This window comes from Schistocerca gregaria, chromosome 5 (genome assembly GCF_023897955.1).
Source record: "Schistocerca gregaria isolate iqSchGreg1 chromosome 5, iqSchGreg1.2, whole genome shotgun sequence".
Classification (NCBI taxonomy): Eukaryota; Metazoa; Arthropoda; class Insecta; order Orthoptera; family Acrididae; genus Schistocerca; species Schistocerca gregaria.
Window position 1 is genome coordinate 410,848,592 of NC_064924.1, and position 21,315 is coordinate 410,869,906.

Genomic DNA, 21,315 nt, shown 5'->3' on the forward strand with positions numbered 1-21,315 from the left:
TACGTGGCTGAGAATCTTACTTATCTGTGGAGAACAAGCTTTAAGTATCTCGCTGGAAATGCCATCAATTCCGTAAGAGCTTTTACTTTTCAGTGAGTTTATTATTTTACTGATTTCAGAGGGAGAGGTTCGTGGAAATACAGTTGTTTCAAACTGTGCAGGTATGGCCTCTTCTATTAGAAGCCTTGCCTCTTCTAGTGAAGATCTAGATCCTATTTTCTCCACAACATTTAAAAAATGATTATTGAAAATATTTCCAATTTCAGATTGTTTGTTAGTACACTTGTCATTCAGTTTTATGGCACTAAAGTCTTCCTGTGCTCTTGTTTGCCCTGTTTCCCTTTCAATAATATTCCAAATTGCTTTAATTTTATTATCACAGTTACTGATCTCAGACATGATACACATGCTTCTGGACTTTTTAATAACTTTTCTTAGTACCGCACAATAGTTTTTATAATATTGAACAATTTCGGGGTCAGTACTCCCTCTTGCTGTTAGATACAGTTCTCTTTTACGGTTACAAGATATTCTTATTCCTTTAGTTAGCCAAGGTTTTTTTTATATGTTTTGTTGGAATTATGTTTCACTATTTTCTTGGGAAAACAATTTTCAAATATCCTTAAAAATGGACCGTGAAATAAGCTATATTTCAAGTTTGCATCAGGTTCCATATACACTTCATCCCAGTCTAGCTCCTTTAGGCTTTCCCTAAAGTTTGCAGTATTTATATTGTTAATTGAGTGCACTGCTTTGAAATTCTGATTTGATATACTGCATGGAGCTATGTCATGTACTGTAACTAGCTGTGCACCATGATCTGAAAGACCATTCTCAACAGGATAAGCATTTATGTCCTTAAACTTATCTTGGTCTATAAAAAAGTTATCTATCAATGTCCTGATGTTCTTTGTTATCCAAGTAGGAAAATCAATGACGGAGCTCAAATTGAAAGAAATGAGTAATACTACAAGGTCATTCTTCCTATTACACTCTTTCAGGGAATCAACATTGAAATCCCCACAAATGATAATTTGCTTCCCCCTGTCTGCAAGATAGCATAACAAAGCATCCAAGTTTTCTAGAAATAGCTGGAAATTCCCTGAGGGGGACCTATACACTGTTACAATTATGAAAGTGCAATCATTTAGTTTTAGTTCAGTGGCACATGCTTCCATATGTTGCTTTACACAAAAATTTTTAGTTTCTAAATGTTTTGCGCTATGGAAGCTTTTGACATATATGGCAGCTCCTCCTCTCATCATATTATCTCTACTTAAATGTGCAGCTAATTTGTACCCATTGATGCTAACCTTTTGCATATCAGTGACAATGTGATGCTCAGACAGGCATAGTACATCTATCACATTCTCAGTTTCTATATCTTCTAAACATCTTCTCATCAATTTTATTCTTCAATCCCCCAATATTTTGATGAAATATGCTAACATTTTTCATTTTACTTTTGTGAGTATCTTGAACTTTTTTAACATCTTTAGTACTTGCCTGGCTGAGTTTCCCACTGGACACTGATCTTACACTAAAAAAGAGTTACCACCATGAGATGTAGTTCCTCCCCCCTTTAAATTTCCTGCTATCAGCCCAGCCAGTTTACCCTTCCCCTTCTTGTTGAGGTGTAGGCCATGTCTAGTATAGTCCCACCTACAGAGTGAATCAACAGGAACCACACCAATGCGTGACCCTGCATCAGATCCAAGTAGCCGTTCCAACTCCAAATTAACTCTCCTGACAGAAGAGCTCAAATGAGGCCGGTCCTGGCGCTCCAGAACCGACACAAACCCAACACTGGTATGACTCGATGCCGATGCAATATTTGCCAGGTCACACTCTATGCTGTACCCCAGATCTCTGTCAATACTGTTGCCCGGCCCACCCACAGTAACCACGGTATCTTCCTTAGTAAAGCCTCTACATAGTGAAACTAAATCCTCTGTAACCTGCCCTAGTCCAGCACTAGGTTTGAAAAAACTTGTGACCTGGTATTCTGACCCTAATTCATCCTGCAGAAGTTGGCCCACACCCCTAGCATGCGAACTACCTAGCAACAAGACTTTCTTTCTCTTTGCACACTTCAATACCTTCTTATTCAATTTGCTGCTTAAAGCTTGTTGAGCCCTGTCTACATCTACTTCTGTGAGAGGCTCATCAGTTACCGACTGAGGCAACAGGTCAAACCTGTGAAGAGATCCACAGCATGGACAAGCCAGGAACGTCTGTGAAACTGAATTCTATGGGGTATGACTTGAATGCACTGAAGAGGCAAAGCTCAGCTTGTGAGATTCCACCATTGAATCTTATAGATCCCTGATCAGTTCTTTCTAAAGAATGTTATGCACTGCCAACACAGTACTTGAATCACGCCACAGAGAAATGGTCAAGTCACTGCCTGGACATGATGTGGCTGGGGGTAAAGTAGTCCCCTATTAACCATTTGTTGTTCTATGCAAGACTTCCTGGTTATGTTTCTTTAAAAAAATATTATTATTATTATTATTATTATTATTATTATTATTATTAATCTTCAGTCTGATAACTTTATAGTAAACTGCTTTGACACTTTTGTATGACAAATGTGATGAAGTTTTACTTTATTCCGATACACTTCCAACTTCCAGCTGGGGTAATATACTCTTTACTGTATTTGAGATTTGGAACCTAGTCCAGCAATGTCAACACTCGTACTCTGCAAGCTACCTTAAGTTCTAGAAGAGAGTACGCCTCATAACACTAGCATTACCACTTTTGCAAAACAATATATAGAAAGAACAACTCCCAGCAAGCCTCCAAATGAGCCCAAAAGTCTCTGACTTAGCTGTCAGGATAATTTCAAGCCCTGTATGAAGGAGGAAGTTAATATGTTGCTTGACTCATCTTGCAAACACACAATTTCATAATTTTAATGCTAAACCGTTTTGATTCATAACTTAACACTTTCCTGTAATAATTAGTACTATAGTTGGATGAAGATTTGAGAGACCCCCCCCCCCCTCCCCCCATGGTCTTACAATTACCTCTGTCCCACGTGCACTGACCCCGAGCTGATACGCAACACTTAGTGAGGTATTTATCATTTGATCAAGGAGATTAATTAGCCACAGAGGTTAAACTGCAGTAAAGGAATTGGGAGAATTCCATTCACAGATCAGATATTGGGAAACTACAACTGGTCTACAACTGTGATTTACTATACAGCATTAGCACGGCAGCTGATAAATTTGAACATTAGGAACAGTCATATGGCCTCAAAGGACCAAGTTCAGCTGCCCAACTGGAAAGGCTTTTTTTGTTTTCACAACTTAAACAAGTGAGCAAGTTGTACCAGGTATCAGTTAAGGTTGGGTGACTAATTAAGAGAGTATGCAGATGGACTTTGGTGTTGATGACAAAGAGACAAAATGGTGCATAAGTTTACATGGTGATGGAACAGAACCTACTTCTATTGAGAAGCACCATGGGGGCCATAGAGTTTAACATGCCCATTCAAACAACAAATGATTAACATTGTCATGCGCCATAATTATTCTGGATTGACCAACTGTCTAGCCATATGACACATTAAAAGTATGCATAATAGTAGTACTACACACTACTATACGCTCTCTCACACAAAATCTGTTTCCAGAGAACAACTGAAGTTGAAAAAACAGATTGCTTCTCTGCACAGCTTTGCTTTAAATACAATTTACTGTACACCAAGGATATTTCACTCATGAGTGGTCCTAAGTGTTCACGTTGTGCTTATGTGAATGTGTTTTTTCTACTTCTTAAGACGATCTCTTGGCCCAAGGCATCTTTCATTGTGCCTGTCTGACTCAACATCTCTATATAGACTAGTTAGTAGCAGTCCATCCTTTACAAAATATTATCTATTTTTTTGTCCTTCTTCTGAGTGCACTTTCCTTCGTCTAAAGACGGGCATATTGTTCTACTAGGTACATAGATACCTACCCAGTAATTAGTTGACTTTCTCCTAAACTTGAGCCACTGTTCCTCTACATGGTCCTCCCCAAAAATCTAATACATTTAAATTTCATCCCGTAACTATCTGCTTTAAGTAGTTGTCAGAGCCTGTTTTAATTAGGCCTATTGTCTTTCTGGATGTCTTGTGGCACTCATCAACTACAAAAATTATCCTAATCAATTGTTGGATGGACAATGTCTCCTCAAATAATGATGCTATGATTGGGGAACAAACATATTAACCAGCTGAGACTTTTTTCAAAAGTTTTAGGTACCTCTTGGAGTGAGTCTGGAAGTTGAATGGACCTAGTTATTAGCTGATATGCACCCTCACTGTTGAGTGTCATTCAAACAATCATGCATGCAGTTTCAATTTCTATCTTCATGTCTTTAGAGTTCTGTTTCTTGTCTACTGTGATGAATACACCACCTCCAATTCCTATTAGGCTTGTTCTTATTATTGTTGTCTTCTGTACAGAGATTCGTTTGCAGCACCTCTACATGTTTCCCATAAGACCATCCTTTCGATATACACTTACATTTACCCATAAAATCTCAGTCTGTCAATTTCAGATCTTAGCCAGTTTTTTTATACTGTTTTTGAAGAACGCTTTACATTCTAGCACGTCACTATGAATGCTTCAGCTGTTTACCATTAGGTTTTTAATAGTCTCATCTCTGGGAAGTGGCCTCCCTCATGTCTTACACTGGTACTTCGGTGTCTTCTACACATATCAACATCCGCCTGGATGGACAGTCGACACCATACATACAGTCAGCTACTCGGGTAACCATCTCTGATGTGTTTTGCACCCCTGACACACTGAGGGAACCTTCAGTTCTCAACCAACACAAGTATAGTAAGTCAACCTACATTCATACAGAAGTTTCAAAGTCTCTGCTTCGATCCTTCTACTCAACTGACAACCTAGAAACCAAGATCTGTTTTAGGAACAATCATGCAGACTGTGAGCGTTGTTGAAATTCCATAATCAATACTTGTTATCTTTCAATCTCGACCATTATTTACACTCTCCAGAACCTGGAGGGCTTCGCACGCAATAATTTTAAAAAAATCTGTTCACGCAAGCTCTTCTTAGAAAATAGCTGTCAGTGAAAAAATGCTGCTGCGTTTCTCGGTTAACCTATGGTTTACATATAAACCTAGAAAACGAGATGAAACATTATTTTCCTATTTTGACGACAAACCAGTTGCCAATAATTCTATATGCACAGCACATTTATTTCGGTCTTTTTCATCATCATATGTACCGGCTCCAAAAAACCCAAGATTAGTCAATGTGCAATTCGCGATAAGATAACATTATGATTCATGATTTGTCTATGGACCTCATGTTACTAAATACCTACATAAACTTCAAGTAGGGAGGAAAATTGTTTTGCCGACAACTTATATCACTAAATTAATCCTGAAAATGGATTACCATTTATAGCAGCCTCCACTTGCGGCGTCCACCACCTCCAAGGTAAAATTAGTGTTGAAGTTATTGAACAATGGTAGAAGAACTCGTGGCACGTTTAATTTTGATCCAAGAACTCCACTTTTAAAGCAAAACAATAACAAAAACAAACACACAATCCATATACGAACACCCGCCATAATTTTGTCTTTCAAACCAAACCAAACAGCCCTCCCATAGCCAAAGATGGAAACACGTGGTGTGATTCCACAGTATGTATACGACATAAGCAAGGGAATGTTCTCGCAGATACAATGAATAGAGCAATATGGAATGACACGAAGCATTTGTCGCATTTATTCTTTTGTAATTATCGTTCTTTTTACCTATAAATCTGGGTCTGGTAAGTGATTGTAAAGTCTATGGGCAACCTTTTTGAAACAAAACATGCGAATATCGCCCCATTTCAGCTTATTGCCCTGGAAAAAGAAGTTTCAACATCCAACAACCCTGACATAAATATTTCATTTTGAATAACAATCATAAAAAAAATTGTCCGTAGATAGGTGATGAAGTCCATATGTTTATTCATTATGTTCACCCACAACTATATCCTGCCGATCACAATATGGTGTGAGGGTACTTTTTATTCTCATATATATTTAGATTTGTTCCCAGTCCATTTAAGAATGGTACGTGGGAATAAAACTGGCTTATAGAGTACACCTTTCTGCGAAGTATTGTTAGCCGTACTTTATATGCCAGCCTTTATAGAATAAATAGGTAATATTAATAGATCCCGCCCTACAAGCTGGGCCATATAGTTTGCACGAGATATGTGGCCTCTAGCTTCGATTATCTAACAGTTGCAGCGTTGTCATTAACCTTTGTCGCCATTCGAACAAATCTGTTATAATTCAACCTCACGCCTTTCTACGTAGTGGTTGTCTTTTCTGACGTGTGTCCCACATATTGTATTTAGTAGTAGCAAAAGGGGAAAACATACTACGTTGTGTCAGTTGTGCTATTCAAACACTTTGGATTAGCATTGTGTAGTGATACGAAATGAAATGTTCACATAGGCACAATTGTAGGTAATGTAAATGAATGTTTGTGTTCATTGCTAGGATACTGGGAAATTTTCAGTTTGTGTGCCCCTTATCACTGTGGAAGGAAGCGAAACTGAATGTAAAGTGCATGACAACCCCTTCAGACTGTCAATTACAAGTTTAAACATTTTCGAGAGATGCTAATCTCGTTGCAACTGCCCTAACTTTAAGAATCTTAACTTCCCTCGAATAACCTTGCACACTTCTATAACTTCTTGCTTTATAGATGATATGCTGCTGTATACTAAGCTGTTTTTGAAATGGTTTACAACTTATATATACTTCGAGGCTACTGATGCATTAGCTATTGTCTTGCTATGACCACACTTATCTTTTAGTTTTGTGTTGACTTCTTCAGTTTTTTAGCTGACATATTGTTCATAATCTAGCATTCAGTACCTCGACATTTGTAGCTCTTGTCTCCATTACACTTTCCAGTTCCAGTAATGTACCGTTGATTGCCTGGGTGCATGTGCTCTGTCTCCTCTGAACGAATGTGTGACACATGTACAAATTTGTCCTTAGTCTACAGAATGCTAATACAGTTACGTTTTTATACACTGCCTTTTATGGAGAACCCCGTTGAAGTCTCGGCTATATCGGTCCTCATTCAATTTCTTAGTTTTATCTATAAGCGGAAAGCCAAAATGTGAATTATTTCAGCAGTCCCCATATGCGGTAATGAATACAATCAATGACGTTTCAGTTCCTATGTTTTAAATTTATGTTGTCCTGTTTGAAAGTGATGATAAGGTTCGCATTATCCTGGACCAACTGCTTCAGGATCCTGGAATATCAGTGCTTTCGGTGAACGTCTGGTATGTTACTAGCTAAATGCCATACAAAATCTCCTGTAACAGGTGATATTTAAGCAGAAACAGAATTTTTGAAAAAATATGTACATGTTCGAAGTGGATTCTCTCAGGATCTGTTAACAGTGTTGTTGCTGTTGTGGTCTTCAGTCCAGAGACTGGTTTGATCCAGCTCTCCATGCTACTCTATCCTGTGCAAGCTTCTTCATCTCCCAGTACCTAATGCAACCTACCTCCTTCTGAATCTGCTTAGTGTAGTCATCTCTTGGTTTCCCTCTACGAATTTTACCCTCCACACTGCCCTCCAATACTAAATTTCTGATCCCTTGATGCCTCAGAACATGTCCTACCACACAGTCCCTTCTTCTTGTCAAGCTGCGCCACAAACTCCTCTTCTCCCCAATTCTATTCAATACCTCCTCATTAGTTATGTGATCTACCCATCTAATTTTCAGCATTCTTCTGTAGCACCACATTTCGAAAGCTCATATTCTCTTTTTGTCCGAACTATTTATCATCCATGTTTCACTTCCATACATGGCTACACTCCATACAAATACTTTCAGAAACGACTTCCTGATACTTAAATCTATACTCGATGATAACAAATTTCTCTTCTTCAGAAACGCTTTTCTTGCCATTGCCAGTCTACATTTTATATCCTCTCTACCTCGACTAGCATCAGTTATTTTGCTCCCAGAATAGCAAAACTCCTTTACTACTTTAAGTGTCTCATTTCCTAATCTAATTCCCTCAGCTTCACCCAACTCAATTCGACTACATTCCATTATCCTCGTTTTGCTTTTGTTGATGTTCATCGTATATCCTCCTTGTTAACAGTGTTAGAAGAACATTAATTATTTCACAACCCAAAGACCCAGTAACCAAAGCACGTCTAATATCGGGAAACAATAATCCATTCATCTTGTTCTTCTGTTATCCAGCCTCACCTTTGCAGGACCAGTCGCTTAGCACAAGATCCTTGTTGTGAAGTTGTTTCATCCACTCGGTCATGCTGGTAACTGTTCGTTTACATTGGAATGCAAAGCCTTTTATGAACTCTTGCATATAGCTGGGTCTATAAACAAACTTAAATAAGATCGCAGTTAATTGTCTACATTGGTAATGTTGAATCATCGCTTCAACTTCCATTGATGCACAACATGTATCATAGGGTTGAGCTTTGGTTTCTTCCAATGGGCGAGAATTTTGTGAGCTACCTCCAGAATATTACTTCACAGTGTCTCATAGAATCGGTAGAGATATAACTGCAACCTCTGTCGACATTGTAGCCCATGCTATATTGCATAGCCAGCATTCATTAAAGTCTTAAAAGTCTGCTACTGCAAATGTATGTACTGTCTGTTGTTAAAAATTTTAACTTTACCAGGGAAGTCCCCTACAGAGATTGCATGTTCACACAGTAACATCAAGGTAAAGTAAACCTTTCCTTGGAATAAGGCAAAAATCTGCACTGACACGCCGCACAGTCGACGCCATTCACACATGGATAATCATACTTTGGCATCACTAAATTGAGGGTTTTCAAATACCATCAGTGGATCATGTAACAGCTGGATGACAGCCCACTTTACTCCAGGACTGACTATGCATACATGCAGCCACGCTTTGCAATCGTTTTTTATGTTAGACTATAGCATTCTGTAATGAGTCGTGTCTTCAGGTGGATGCCAGGGCATGACAATTTGTGATGCTATTTGAAGATGAACTTCTGCAGGGGCCTGGGCACAAGGGAGAAAGAGCGATTTTGTGAACCATCACACAAAAGATGTTTATCTATGTATAGCACTGGGCAACATTCAGGCAATATGTTGTTAATCTTTCAGTTGTGCCTCTGCAAACTTGTGCAGAGAGGATGTATGTGGGTGATAGGCAATCCGTGACAATGTTTTCCATGCCGTGCAGATGTCCATTATTGTCGTGAAATATGCTATATAATGGAAATGGCAGAAACGTCCAGGGCATGTGTCCTTCAAAGGATTATGAATCATTTCGTTTCATTCCATTATAATATTTGTAATACTACATGTTTAGATACAAAGATCCAGAAAGAAGAAATGTAATTTTAAAGAGTTACAATAGTGTGGATAAAAAATATTCACAATGGAAAATTTCTGTGTGATCGATATAAGAATTTCAACTAGGACATCATTTCTTTTTTTAAAAAAATGTAGTAACATAAATATAAATGTGATGGCCGAAGTTATTAAATTGCAAAATTTGTGAAATTCGTTTTATTAAAACTGATTTTTCGGCAAGCCAGCTGCCATCCCATTTCTGTAATACTCTTGCTTAGGGTATCTCTCTCTTTATTAAGTGTGTGATACAACCACAACAGGTGGTCTACTGTTTGATCACCCTTCCTTCACTCACAGGCGGCACTTGGGACAATCCTGTTGTGGTAAGGCATCAATTGTCTATGGCCAGTAACATTGTTGTAAGATTAGATGACTGCAGTAACTTTATTGAAAGGTGACGTTGAACACCAGGAAAAAAAATATTTCGTTACCATCCCTTTTGTAGTTTCAGCCCATTCCCTATCCCATTTTTCTTTCGAAGTGCATTTTAACTTTTTTCTGGTCACAGACAAAGGGATCCTATTGTAGCTTTCTGTTGCGTTTTCTCAAGCTGTTTGTTTGGCAAGCATTTCTGCCAGCTCATTTCCAGGAGTTCATACATGTGCCTTCGCTCGTTTGAAGTTACGGATCGAGTCTGCTAAATGGCAGTGGTCTGTAGATGATGACTGGACTGCCTTCAGCGTCGTCTTTGACCTGACAAATGCCTTTTTACACTCCCAGTAGTTCACACTTCACAGTCATAGACCAACCACTTGCACCAGCGAAGCAGTCAGTTTACACAAATAAAACAAGAGAGGCTGCCGTGTGGTGTCACTTCATGTTGCAGAATTGTTCCAATACCAAAGTCATTCGTATCAATAGTAATCGTGAGCTGACCATGCAGAAATGTGTGTGCTAACATCATGGCCTGCGCAAGACAGTCTTTTATTTGCTCAAAGCAGTGTTGCATGTGAGCAGTCCACTCCAGCTAATGTTTGCAGATAATATTCTTGCCCGCAAGAACTTCTGTGAGTGGTGCCTGAATGGTGGCTGCATTAAAGAGATGGCAACAATAGAAATTAATCGTCTTGAGGAAACGACATAATTCGTGGAAGTCGTATGGTGGCGGCATGTGGATGATGAGATCAGTTCACTGTGATGTAGGGCGAATACCAGGTGTGTTGATGTGTCTTAGGAAAATGACCTCAGGTTGCCGAAGTTTCCATTTGTCGACGTTAATCACTACACTGCTAGCAGCGAGCGCATCAAGAACTTCTTCAAGATGCAGTTCATACATCTGCTGTATGAAAATGAGAATGTTGTTCAGGTAGGTTTAACAAAAAGGGAGACTGAACAGAATACAGTCAATAAAGCTCTGCTAGGTTTCAGCCATGTTCTTCATGCATGTGACTTATACAAAAATTCGGATAAACCGAAAAGTAGTAGTTTTGTGAATTTCTCTGCACTCATCAGCATCTGGAGTTATGCCTTCTTACGCTTTGAGATGCCAAAAACTGGAGCAAGTGAAGTCTTGTATCTTTTTTATAGGATAATTGTCAATGGCTATTAAGGCGTTAAGAACCCTCTAGTCTCACACAGCTTCATTGTCTTATCTTTCTTGGGCATAGTTTAATGTGAGAAGCCCATAAACAATCAGATCTCCCAATTACAGGTATAAAAGTTCATCGACTACCGCTTTGTTGGCACAAAACTTGTCTAGTGATAATCTGTGTGGCCTGTGGCAGACAGAAGGGCCTGGGGTGGTGGTAATCTTATGGAATGTTAGGTTGCAAATAGCACATTGAGTAAATAACACCTACAGTTAAACAGAGGGCATATGAACACTCGAAATTTCAATATGGAAGGGGGGGGGGGGTGGCAAGAGCAGGAAGTGCATTACTGAGTGTGACGGAGTCATTTGGAATGGAATTCCTCCGACACTTTGCGGACTACACAACATTTAGTATCATTTTTTACTATAGTCTCGTATCGAATTAATGCAGTTTTAGTTTTTGCAGCTGGAGGAGGGATACGATTGTTTTAGAAGCCGTTGACCTGCATAGACTGAGATGCAACACTGAGTGTCATCTAATAGAGACGTGATTAGGCGTACCGTAACGTTGGGTGTGGGGGCGAGGGACGTAAAGGACGACACCAGTAATCGAACAGCCACTGTCCTGAAATGTTGGAGAGCCGCAGGCAAGGTCCAGTAACAGTTGAGAAGGACGAAGGAGCTTGGCATAATTTACCAGATCACAGAGATGTGCATTAAGGAAGTTCTGAGCAAGCAATTCTCCTGAGATCAAGATCCGGGGTGTGAGACTCAGCATCGTAGCTGGTGATGGAAGAGGTATTTGTCACACAGAGCTGAATGGTGAGAATGGCACTCGACACTGAAGGTAGTTTGGAAGGCGATGTACTCACATCTGAACCTGTGCCAATGAGGAAATATTGTTGATTGTTGCAGTCGAAAATGTGGAGTTTGCTGCCGCTTGGTGATGGTGATGCAGGAGATTTTTTGTTGATGCAACATGAAGTAAGGTGACTTGAATTGCCTTTGTCATCTGGTGCACTTGTTGTGGACCAGACATCACTTCTGGATAGTCACATGGCTGCTGGCAGCTTAGGGCAGTGTCGCCAAGCTGCTTGTGGCAGTAGAGAAATCATCCCGGCGCCAGAATATCAGCACCCCGGGTACGGCTGCTGGGTTTGGGAATGTTTGTTGTCGTCATGTGAAGGTCACTATCCCCCTGCCAGATTGATGCGTTTGGTGGTAGTTGCGTGAGCTCGGTCTAACTTGGTTGTAGTGAAGTGGGGGGGGGGGGGTGGTACAATGAGATTGCTATGAACTATGTTTGCAGGCACTGTTGTCTGAAGTATTTTTAATTGTCCACGTTGTAAAACTGTTAAGATTCTGTCCGCCAATTTCAACATGCAATCCGGTAATTCATGTTCTTGTGACAAAATCTCAAGTTGAACTTGGGACTGGAGTTTGACATCCCCACCCCTTTCCCTTGCCCCACAAAGGTCAATTTCCCTATATATAAAATGATGGGACATTGGAATTTTGGCGCGAAATTCAAAAGTGGCGGGAAATTAAAAAATATCACGGTTATGCTAGTGTGCTTTCTCTCTCTTGTGGATGTTGGACTGTTGTCCTAAGAATTAATTGGCGGAAAATCCAAGATGGCGTACTGTCACGCTAGCTGACTTGGAATACTGAGACAGGCATTATGAGACCAGAATACAAGACTTGGAATACTGGACCAGGCTCTGTGTCATCACAGTCCAAGATAACTTACTTGGAATACAAAATGGAGATCCAGCATGGCGACTAGGGCATACTGGCAGAACCAGGAACACTGGTCCTGGCTCTATGACGTCAGAATCCAATTCCTTGATTACCGGTACAGGCTGTATGACGTCAGAATCCGAGATGGTGATGTAAGATGGCTGACCTGGAATACTGGAACTGGTTCTTTGACATCAGAATCCAAGATCTGGAATACTAGCGCGGCTCTACAATCTTAGAACCCAAATTCTGGAATACTGACACTATGACATCAGATCTTGTGAGATAATATTGTTTTGTGCAAGTCCAGGCCTGTCTGCTGGACAAATCATGTCGTACCTGACATGTTTCACCTCCCCCCCCCCCCCCCTCCGCTCCCAGGGGCTATTCACTGAGAGGTGTATGTCACTACATACTGTTTCTTTCAACTCTAAGTGCTAAGTGTGAATCTCCCCGTTTCCATTCTTATTTAAACAAACACTGAGGTAGGGAAAGGACACCTATGCCACTGTCCTAACTATATACTGTGTAGTAGGAATAATTCTGTCTTTATTTAACCAAATACCTTTCCAGGGAGAGCTCCCTTCCTGCTGTCACAGAGTTCATGAACGCCAGACCAGCTGAGAAGTCTGCCAGCGTCACATATGCATTAGCCTGCTACGAGCCAAGTCACCATGCACCACTGCCGCTTCTGGAAGGTTGGGCAGGACTGTCAACCACTGGAGTCCCACTCGCCTCAGAGTCGCGCCTCTGTCTGTTGGTAACAGCTCCTTGCTGAGAAACACTGCATGCACACTTTCAATTCACTAACCTAACGCGAATGAAGTGCAGAAGTTCAAATTCCCAGTGATGGTGTGCTGTTGTGATCGCACTGCAGAAATAGCCTGTATGACCTGAGTTAAAATGACAGGAAACTAGGAAAATGCAGGAAGGGCATTTGTACTTTAACCCAAATAATAGGGTGTCAAAATTCACATAAGTTAAAAGTGACCTGTAACCCACACATATTACACTTGTAAAAGTCACCAGAAAAAGAACTGTTTTGGAATGAATGGTGGCTGTTTGCCAACAGTGACACAATCTGCCCCCTAGTGCTGCAATTTTTTCCTTATTGTTGTTTCATTCCTTCCATCCAGTATGGGCAGGGGGTGCATTGCCACACTGTCAGAAGCTACAATTTGTTGCTCTTCCGCAACATTAGAGTAAGACTTCTACATCTACATCTACATGGATACTCTGCAAATCACATTTAAGTGCTTGGCAGAGGGTTCATCGAGCCACCTTCGCACTTCTCTATTATTCCAATCCTGTATAGCTCGCAGAAACAACAAACACCTATATTTTTCCGTACGAGCTCTGATTTCCCTTATTTTATCGCGGTGATCGGTTCTCCCTATGGAGGTTCGTGTCAGCAAATTATTTTGGCATTTGGAGGAGAAAGTTAGTGATTGGAATTTCTTGAGAAGATTCCATCGCGTCAAAAATGTCTTTCTTTTAATCATGTCCAGCCCAAATTATGTATCATGTCAGTGACACTCTCTCCCATATTTCGCGATAGTACAAAACGTGCTGCGATGTTCCGGGGTGGAGCAGGGTTTGTACCTCTTTAATTCTGACGAATTTTGCATAAGGACGAGATTTGCACTCGAACCCTTTCTTAACTACCACCTAATTAATTATGCGCACAACGGTAACGAAAGGAAATGATGGTGGACCCTGCTAGTTGGTAAAATGAGGAGTGCATACTCACAACAATTTAATGAAAATCGTAATCTACTCAGAGAAAAAAAGGAGGACTTTATCGTAAAAAACAACAGGATATGGGATTCTGCATATAGCTACGAAATGATATGCGGATTAAATATTACAATGAGATTTATTATACATCAGAACATAAAGGCACATGATTATCGACACAAACAGTGAGATAGGGTATACTGAACTACTATGAGAATAAGAGTTGGCTCGAAAACAAGGGGCTCCTACTCTCTGTGATGGGATAGATTGACGATAATGACTGGGAAGTTCTAATGAATCAATATTACTCCCTCGACTATGCTGCTGTATGTCGATTAGTAGTGAGAGCTCAAATGGGATCACATGGAGAAACAGGCAAGGTGGACTTGTAGCAAAGCGAGCGCGCGTGCTGGTGAGGATTTCAGTATAAAATTGATAGGTCATACAATGCTGGAGCCGCAAAATACTGTACCAGGCCTGAAATCTGCAGCATGCCGTCGGTAGGAAGCGTTCTGATGATGCAGGCGACGACTTCTGCTGTGCAGCAACTCTGATTCAACCCCTGGCCTCGAAGGCTGTCCGAGAATTCTAAGTTCTGCCGAAAACGTGCGAGTAAGTCGCAAGACCGTCCGACTCCGACCAAGATCAGATCCCAAATCCCCTGCGCCCGCGCATTGCAAGAAAGAAGCCAACATTGCTCAACTCCCTACTATCCTCGAAAACCTCGAATCAGCATTAAGTCCTAATTCCAAAACGCCCCCCACTGTCTCAGAACATATTCACACCAACAGCTCCGTTCCCTCCAATTTCGAACAGGGGTTTATGACGTCTGAGCACTGACCTTGTCATTTGACCAGCTACGAAAACAACATGCCTAGACCACCAGCCATCCGGCGTCAGACAGAAGCACCCAGCAGGGCATGGTCCACAAGTATTCTCAGAATCATGAGGACAGTGCAGCCAGTGCGGACCAGCAGTTTTCGTTCCAGGTACACCGGAACAGTAAACACATCAACTGCAGCGACACTCAGAAGTCTCACAGGTCCTTTCACCCTGCATACAATTTGCGAAACTCGACCGAAGTCAGTTGTCCCGCCAGGCGCTTAGGCCCCTTGATGTACGACCCTCTCAGTATTCGTAGAAGTGCAGTCCCCAATCAGAAACCAGTGTGCCTCTTCCTCTGGTGCTCGCCTCGCAGAGGCCACCCAGGGAAGTAACCCAACATGCATAAGAATCAAGTGAAAAGTATTTTGAGCTCTCAGTAGAAATACTCTCATTATTCAGCCTGTTATACCGTGTAATGACATAAAACATTAATAAAATTGATGAAAATGAGATGTGACATGCAAAAGGGGTCATGGAACCTCTCATTACCGCCAGTCACTTTAGATTATTTTTGATAGTTGTTGACTCACTTGACAGAGGTAGTGTGTCAATCAACTGGTTCAAATGGCTCTGAGCACTATGGAACTTAACATCTATGGTCATCAGTCCCTTAGAACTTAGAACTACTTAAACCTAACGAACCTAAGGACATCACACAACACGCAGTCATCACGAGGCAGAGAAAATCCCTGACCCCGCCGGTAACCTGGGCGCGGGAAGCGAGAACGCTACCACACGACCGCGAGCCGCGGACAGCGTGTCAATCACTCAAGAAGAATCTATCCAAACAGTTTCCAAAATGTCACAGCAAATATGGCAGATTAAATTGGAAATCGATGATCAAATGAAAGGTGGAATTTTTCTTATGACTTTGACAGCCTCTGATTCACATTGATAAATAAGTCACATCCAATAGAGATTCAACCTCAGGGAACCCACTGTCATTCATGGACATACTCATACCGTCATATAAATGTTGAACACATGCCAGAAGGCCAAGTTCGAAGCTGCAATAAAATGTTGACCTACTGGATCTGCAGGCTTCTTATCAAAGTAACGTTTAAGAATTAGCTACTGGAACCCAACTCAAATATACACATACTTCTACAAGAAGCCAAAAAACAAACAATATTTCTATGCTTCATGGTTGAAACATTGAACCACACTCATGCAGTTTCCCTGAACACAAAGGATGATAATGTTTTTCACAGTGATGGATTGAGTGAAGGTCCAGTTTCCACTAACCAGAACTGTAACTGCTAATATCCTGCGCACATACTCAAACAAAAATACTCTCGTGTAACTGTGGCATATTATTGTGTATAACATTTTATAACTATTGACACATACACAAGAAATTTGTACACATACTGACGATTAACAGGCACCAATGTAAGTGAGATAGAGAGATACAGTGTACACAAAAAAGACAGAAATTTTGTAAGTATACCTGTGTGATCGAAGATTATGTAACATAGTGTGCATCACAAAGAAGAACTTGTTCCAAAGTGACATGATGATAGGGAACCACGATATCTTGAACATGAACATTTATATTAAAAAAAAGAGGAGTGGAAGCTATAAAATAAAACAATATACATGTAGCTGACATTGTATTTCCAGTTTCTAGTCTCTGAAATAAAGTTTGGAGAAACAAAAAAAAAACAAAAAACAATGTTTCTACTAGGGGCACGAATTTTACTGTGTTCAAGCAGTTGTCCGAGCGAATAAAAAAATTTGACCATAACATCCTTCACACGCCAACATTACACAACGAATCACACAACATAGGGACATTACCGCACTCGTGGTGGTGGTTCCTAGCGTGAAGAAAGGGGCGCCTGCTGGGAGGAGTGCGACCAGTGGTGTGGGCCACCAATCTAATGTTTCTCGGAACCAGGCGCGGAAATGGCATCTGGAAGTATCTCCAGTCATCCTTCCCTCTCTGTAGAGGTGTTGTCAGTCGACAGGAAGCTCGTAGGGTGGTAATGCAGCCTATTGTTGATTTGCAGTACGATGGCAAGCACATGTACAGTCTCTGATTGTCATTGAGGACCGCAAGATTCAAGACAGGTCCATAGGACAGGTAGTTAGCTGTCTGGAGACAGTAACAGTTGGTCTTATCTAGACCGAAAACTTGCACTACGGGGTATTACTCTTAGAGTGTCTCCAACAGTCATGGAGTCATCTGATGGAGGTGGAAACAAGGATAGCAGATCAATCAAAGTGGCCGATTGCTGGGTACTGCTCTCTATGGGAGAGGAGATAATCACGACAAAGTGCAGTCTAGCAATACCCAGCACGGAACTATTTTGGGCATGCAGTCCAGCCTATTATAGTGAGTTATGCGAACTTGCGCAGGAACTGTGAACGGCGTACGTCATAAGTGCGGTTCAAGAGATCTTCTCTCCGACACTTCGAGCCACCATTGTTAGGGCACATCTTCGCCGTTCGGCAACTCTTCTGAAGGGGAATCCCCATCTCTGCGTCACCACTGAGTGGCACTGTGCTCTCTCCTCAGCCAGCTGCCAACGGGTTCGCCCATCCTGGTGGGGTTCTGAGAGGGTTGTGTCTGCCCTCAGCTGACCCAGAGCTGTGCGTCAGGTGAGCTGCCGCCTTATTTTGACTGCGCTGAACAGGTAGACTGCATGTACCTCTGAGCCCTTGGGTGGAGGGGGTATGTGTCGTGACTGACAACTGCCTCCCCCAGGCTTCTCCCTGCCGCTCGGGCCCATTTGCTCCACACTGACCACCTTGTAGCGTCAATTCTCGTCCAGCAGTCACTCGCTGTTTCCAGTACCTGCACAACACTTACATCCTTTTATAAAGTGTGCCTCCCCAAAACTTTTTATAAATACAGAATTAAGAATTCCTTACAATCCTCTCACATAATATTTGGTACATTCAATAAAAAAATTAATAGAAATGATCATTTACATGAATAGAACTGTTACACTAGTTCAATATAAAATATCCTGTACTCTGCTGAGAGACTTCATAATTAATATTAATAATAAAGAATAGATACTTCACCTATGGGCCCATTGTTAATACTAGTGTGTGTGTAATTATTGACTCATTAAGATAAAAAAAGCTGAAGAACGCTAATTCATAACCCTAAACTACTATATGTAATCCCAACTATGACCTACCAGTCACTGGAGCATGCCCACAACTACTGGTGACTATTTAACTTCAATAACTACGCTAACTACGATATCTGCAGGCGCCACTGCACGTCCCTCGCCATCTTTGATCCCAGAGGCCTCAATGGATCCCTGAAACTGCTCAAGACATGGCGGCCGCACACACATGCACAATGAACACATATTAGACGAGATAAAATCAGCTGAAATTGCCTTAGTAATGGAAATTAATAAAAATACTATATGTAACTTATCGGCTACGCCCATTTACCATACATGCTCCCCTGTCCTGCCCCACTGAGACAACTCGATGAATGTTGCTGTCTCTGGCATGGCCAATACACTGAGTCGGTTGCTGCTCATCTGAGACGGAACTAGATATTGGTGCAGAAGAAATTGAGTAGCAGTGTGGTGTAGTGGTTATGATACCAAACTGTTGCATGTAGAGCTGTGAGTTCTAAACTCATCTGTACTGAACAATTATAATTTCTATATTCAGTCAGAGTACATTCTAGAAGTATCCACCAATGGCAAGAATCATTGTACTGGATTGTTCTGTACCTTTATATATACTCTATGTGTTCTGGCTGGAGGCAGTTTGCTCCGCGCTCTTGTATGTGCAAGTGCTGAATAAACCTTCGTTAAGTGAAGTTAGTGTGCGTCATTCATCTAAATACTCCTTCTTTTACGTGACAATATACTGAAACCTACAGTGGAAAATTTACACAAAAGAACACGGCAGACTTTGCAAGTTACAATGCAAAGACTCTATCTCTGGAAACAAATCATCCTTCGGACTTCTCTTGTGTGCTAGGTCTGACACCAATTACCGGACTTGTTGAAGCATTCCATACCTCCTGCATTACTCCGCTCATACGATAAATCCCGACGACCTCACACGTTCTCATCAGCTCCATGATGTACATGATTCACAACTGAACAGCACTATTAGCAGCAGCAGATATCAAGTTGGCATGCTGACACACGCCGCCTGCCCTTGTGTGGCCGAGCGGTTCTAGGCGCTTCAGTCTGGAACCGCGCGACCGCTACGGTCGCAGGTTCGAATCCTGCCTCGGGCATGGATGTGTGTGATGTCCTTAGGTTAGTTAGGTTTAAGTAGTTCTAAGTTCTAGAGGACTGATGACCACAGATGTTAAGTCCCATAATGCTCAGAGCCATTTGAACCATTTTTTGACACACGCCATGATGCAGCTCCCAACACATTCGACTGTAATTCAAGTAAATTTGAGCAACGGCAGGAGCAGAAATCAAGTAAATGTATTGGAAAACTCCCTGATACAGATCCCGACACACTGGAGTAGAAATCAAGTCACTATAGAGAACTGTATGCGCTACATCCAATGCCACCACTACTAAGTCAGCAATCAGGTAAGATCTCTGATGCAGCACCTGACGTGTAAAAGGAGGACATGGAATTGTTCTCAGACTCTGGATTCCGAATGTGTCCAACATTTGCACCACTAATAAAGCCTCTGCGAAATCGCTACTGTTGTTCAACACTAATTATAGGAAAGTAGTATCACACGAAAATTGGGAACAAATCAATGAGGATTTGCAGAAAATAAATGCGTGGTTTAATGACTGGCAGTTATCTCTCAATATTAGTAAGTGTAACCTACTGCGTATAACAAGACTAAAATCCCCATTTATGTACACTCCTGGAAATGGAAAAAAGAACACATTGACATCGGTGTGTCAGACCCACCATACCTGCTCCGGACACTGCGAGAGGGCTGTACAAGCAATGATCACACGCACGGCACAGCGGACACACCAGGAACCGCGGTGTTGGCCGTCGAATGGCGCTAGCTGCGCAGCATTTGTGCACCGCCGTCGTCAGTGTCAGCCAGTTTGCCATGGCATACGGAGCTCCATCGCAGTCTTTAACACTGGTAGCATGCCGCGACAGCGTGGACGTGAACCATATGTGCAGTTGACGGACTTTGAGCGAGGGCGTATAGTGGGCATGCGGGAGGCCGGGTGGACGTACCGCCGAATTGCTCAACACGTGGGGCGTGAGGTCTCCACAGTACATCGATGTTGTCGCCAGTGGTCGGCGGAAGGTGCACGTGTCCGTCGACCTGGGACCGGACCGCAGCGACGCACGGAAGCACGCCAAGACCGTAGGATCCTACGCAGTGCCGTAGGGGACCGCACCGCCACTTCCCAGCAAATTAGGGACACTGTTGCTCCTGGGGTATCGGCGAGGAACATTCGCAACCGTCTCCATGAAGCTGGGCTACGGTCCTGCACACCGTTAGGCCGTCTTCCGCTCACGCCCCAACATCGTGCAGCCCGCCTCCAGTGGTGTCGCGACAGGCGTGAATGGAGGGACGAATGGAGACGTGTCGTCTTCAGCGATGAGAGTCGCTTCTGCCTTGGTGCCAATGATGGTTGTATGCGTGTTTGGCGCCGTGCAGGTGAGCGCCACAATCAGGACTTCATACGACCGAGGCACACAGGGCCAACACCCGGCATCATGGTGTGGGGAGCGATCTCCTACACTGGCCGTACACCTCTGGTGATCGTCGAGGGGACACTGAATAGTGCACGGTACATCCAAACCGTCATCGAACCCATCATTCTACCATTCCTAGACCGGCAAGGGAACTTGCTGTTCCAACAGGACAATGCACGTCCGCATGTATCCCGTGCCACCCAACGTGCTCTAGAAGGTGTAAGTCAACTACCCTGGCCAGCAAGATCTCCGGATCTGTCCCCCATTGAGCATGTTTGGGACTGGATGAAGCGTCGTCTCACGCGGTCTGCACGTCCTGGACGAACGCTGGTCCAACTGAGGCGCCAGGTGGAAATGGCATGGCAAGCCATTCCA

General features: G+C 42.2%; 1 protein-coding gene across 1 annotated transcript in view; it reads right to left on the reverse strand.

The window, feature by feature from the left end:
* LOC126272402 (nuclear pore membrane glycoprotein 210-like) overlaps nt 1–5,695 on the reverse strand; it is a 242,236-nt gene extending 236,541 nt beyond the window's left edge. Inside the window, exon 1 of the mRNA XM_049975230.1 lies at nt 5,427–5,695. Within this exon, the coding sequence (XP_049831187.1) occupies nt 5,427–5,689 (263 nt within the window). The 5' untranslated portion in view covers nt 5,690–5,695. The remainder of the gene's footprint in view (nt 1–5,426) is intronic.
* Between the last annotated feature and the right edge of the window lie 15,620 nt (nt 5,696–21,315).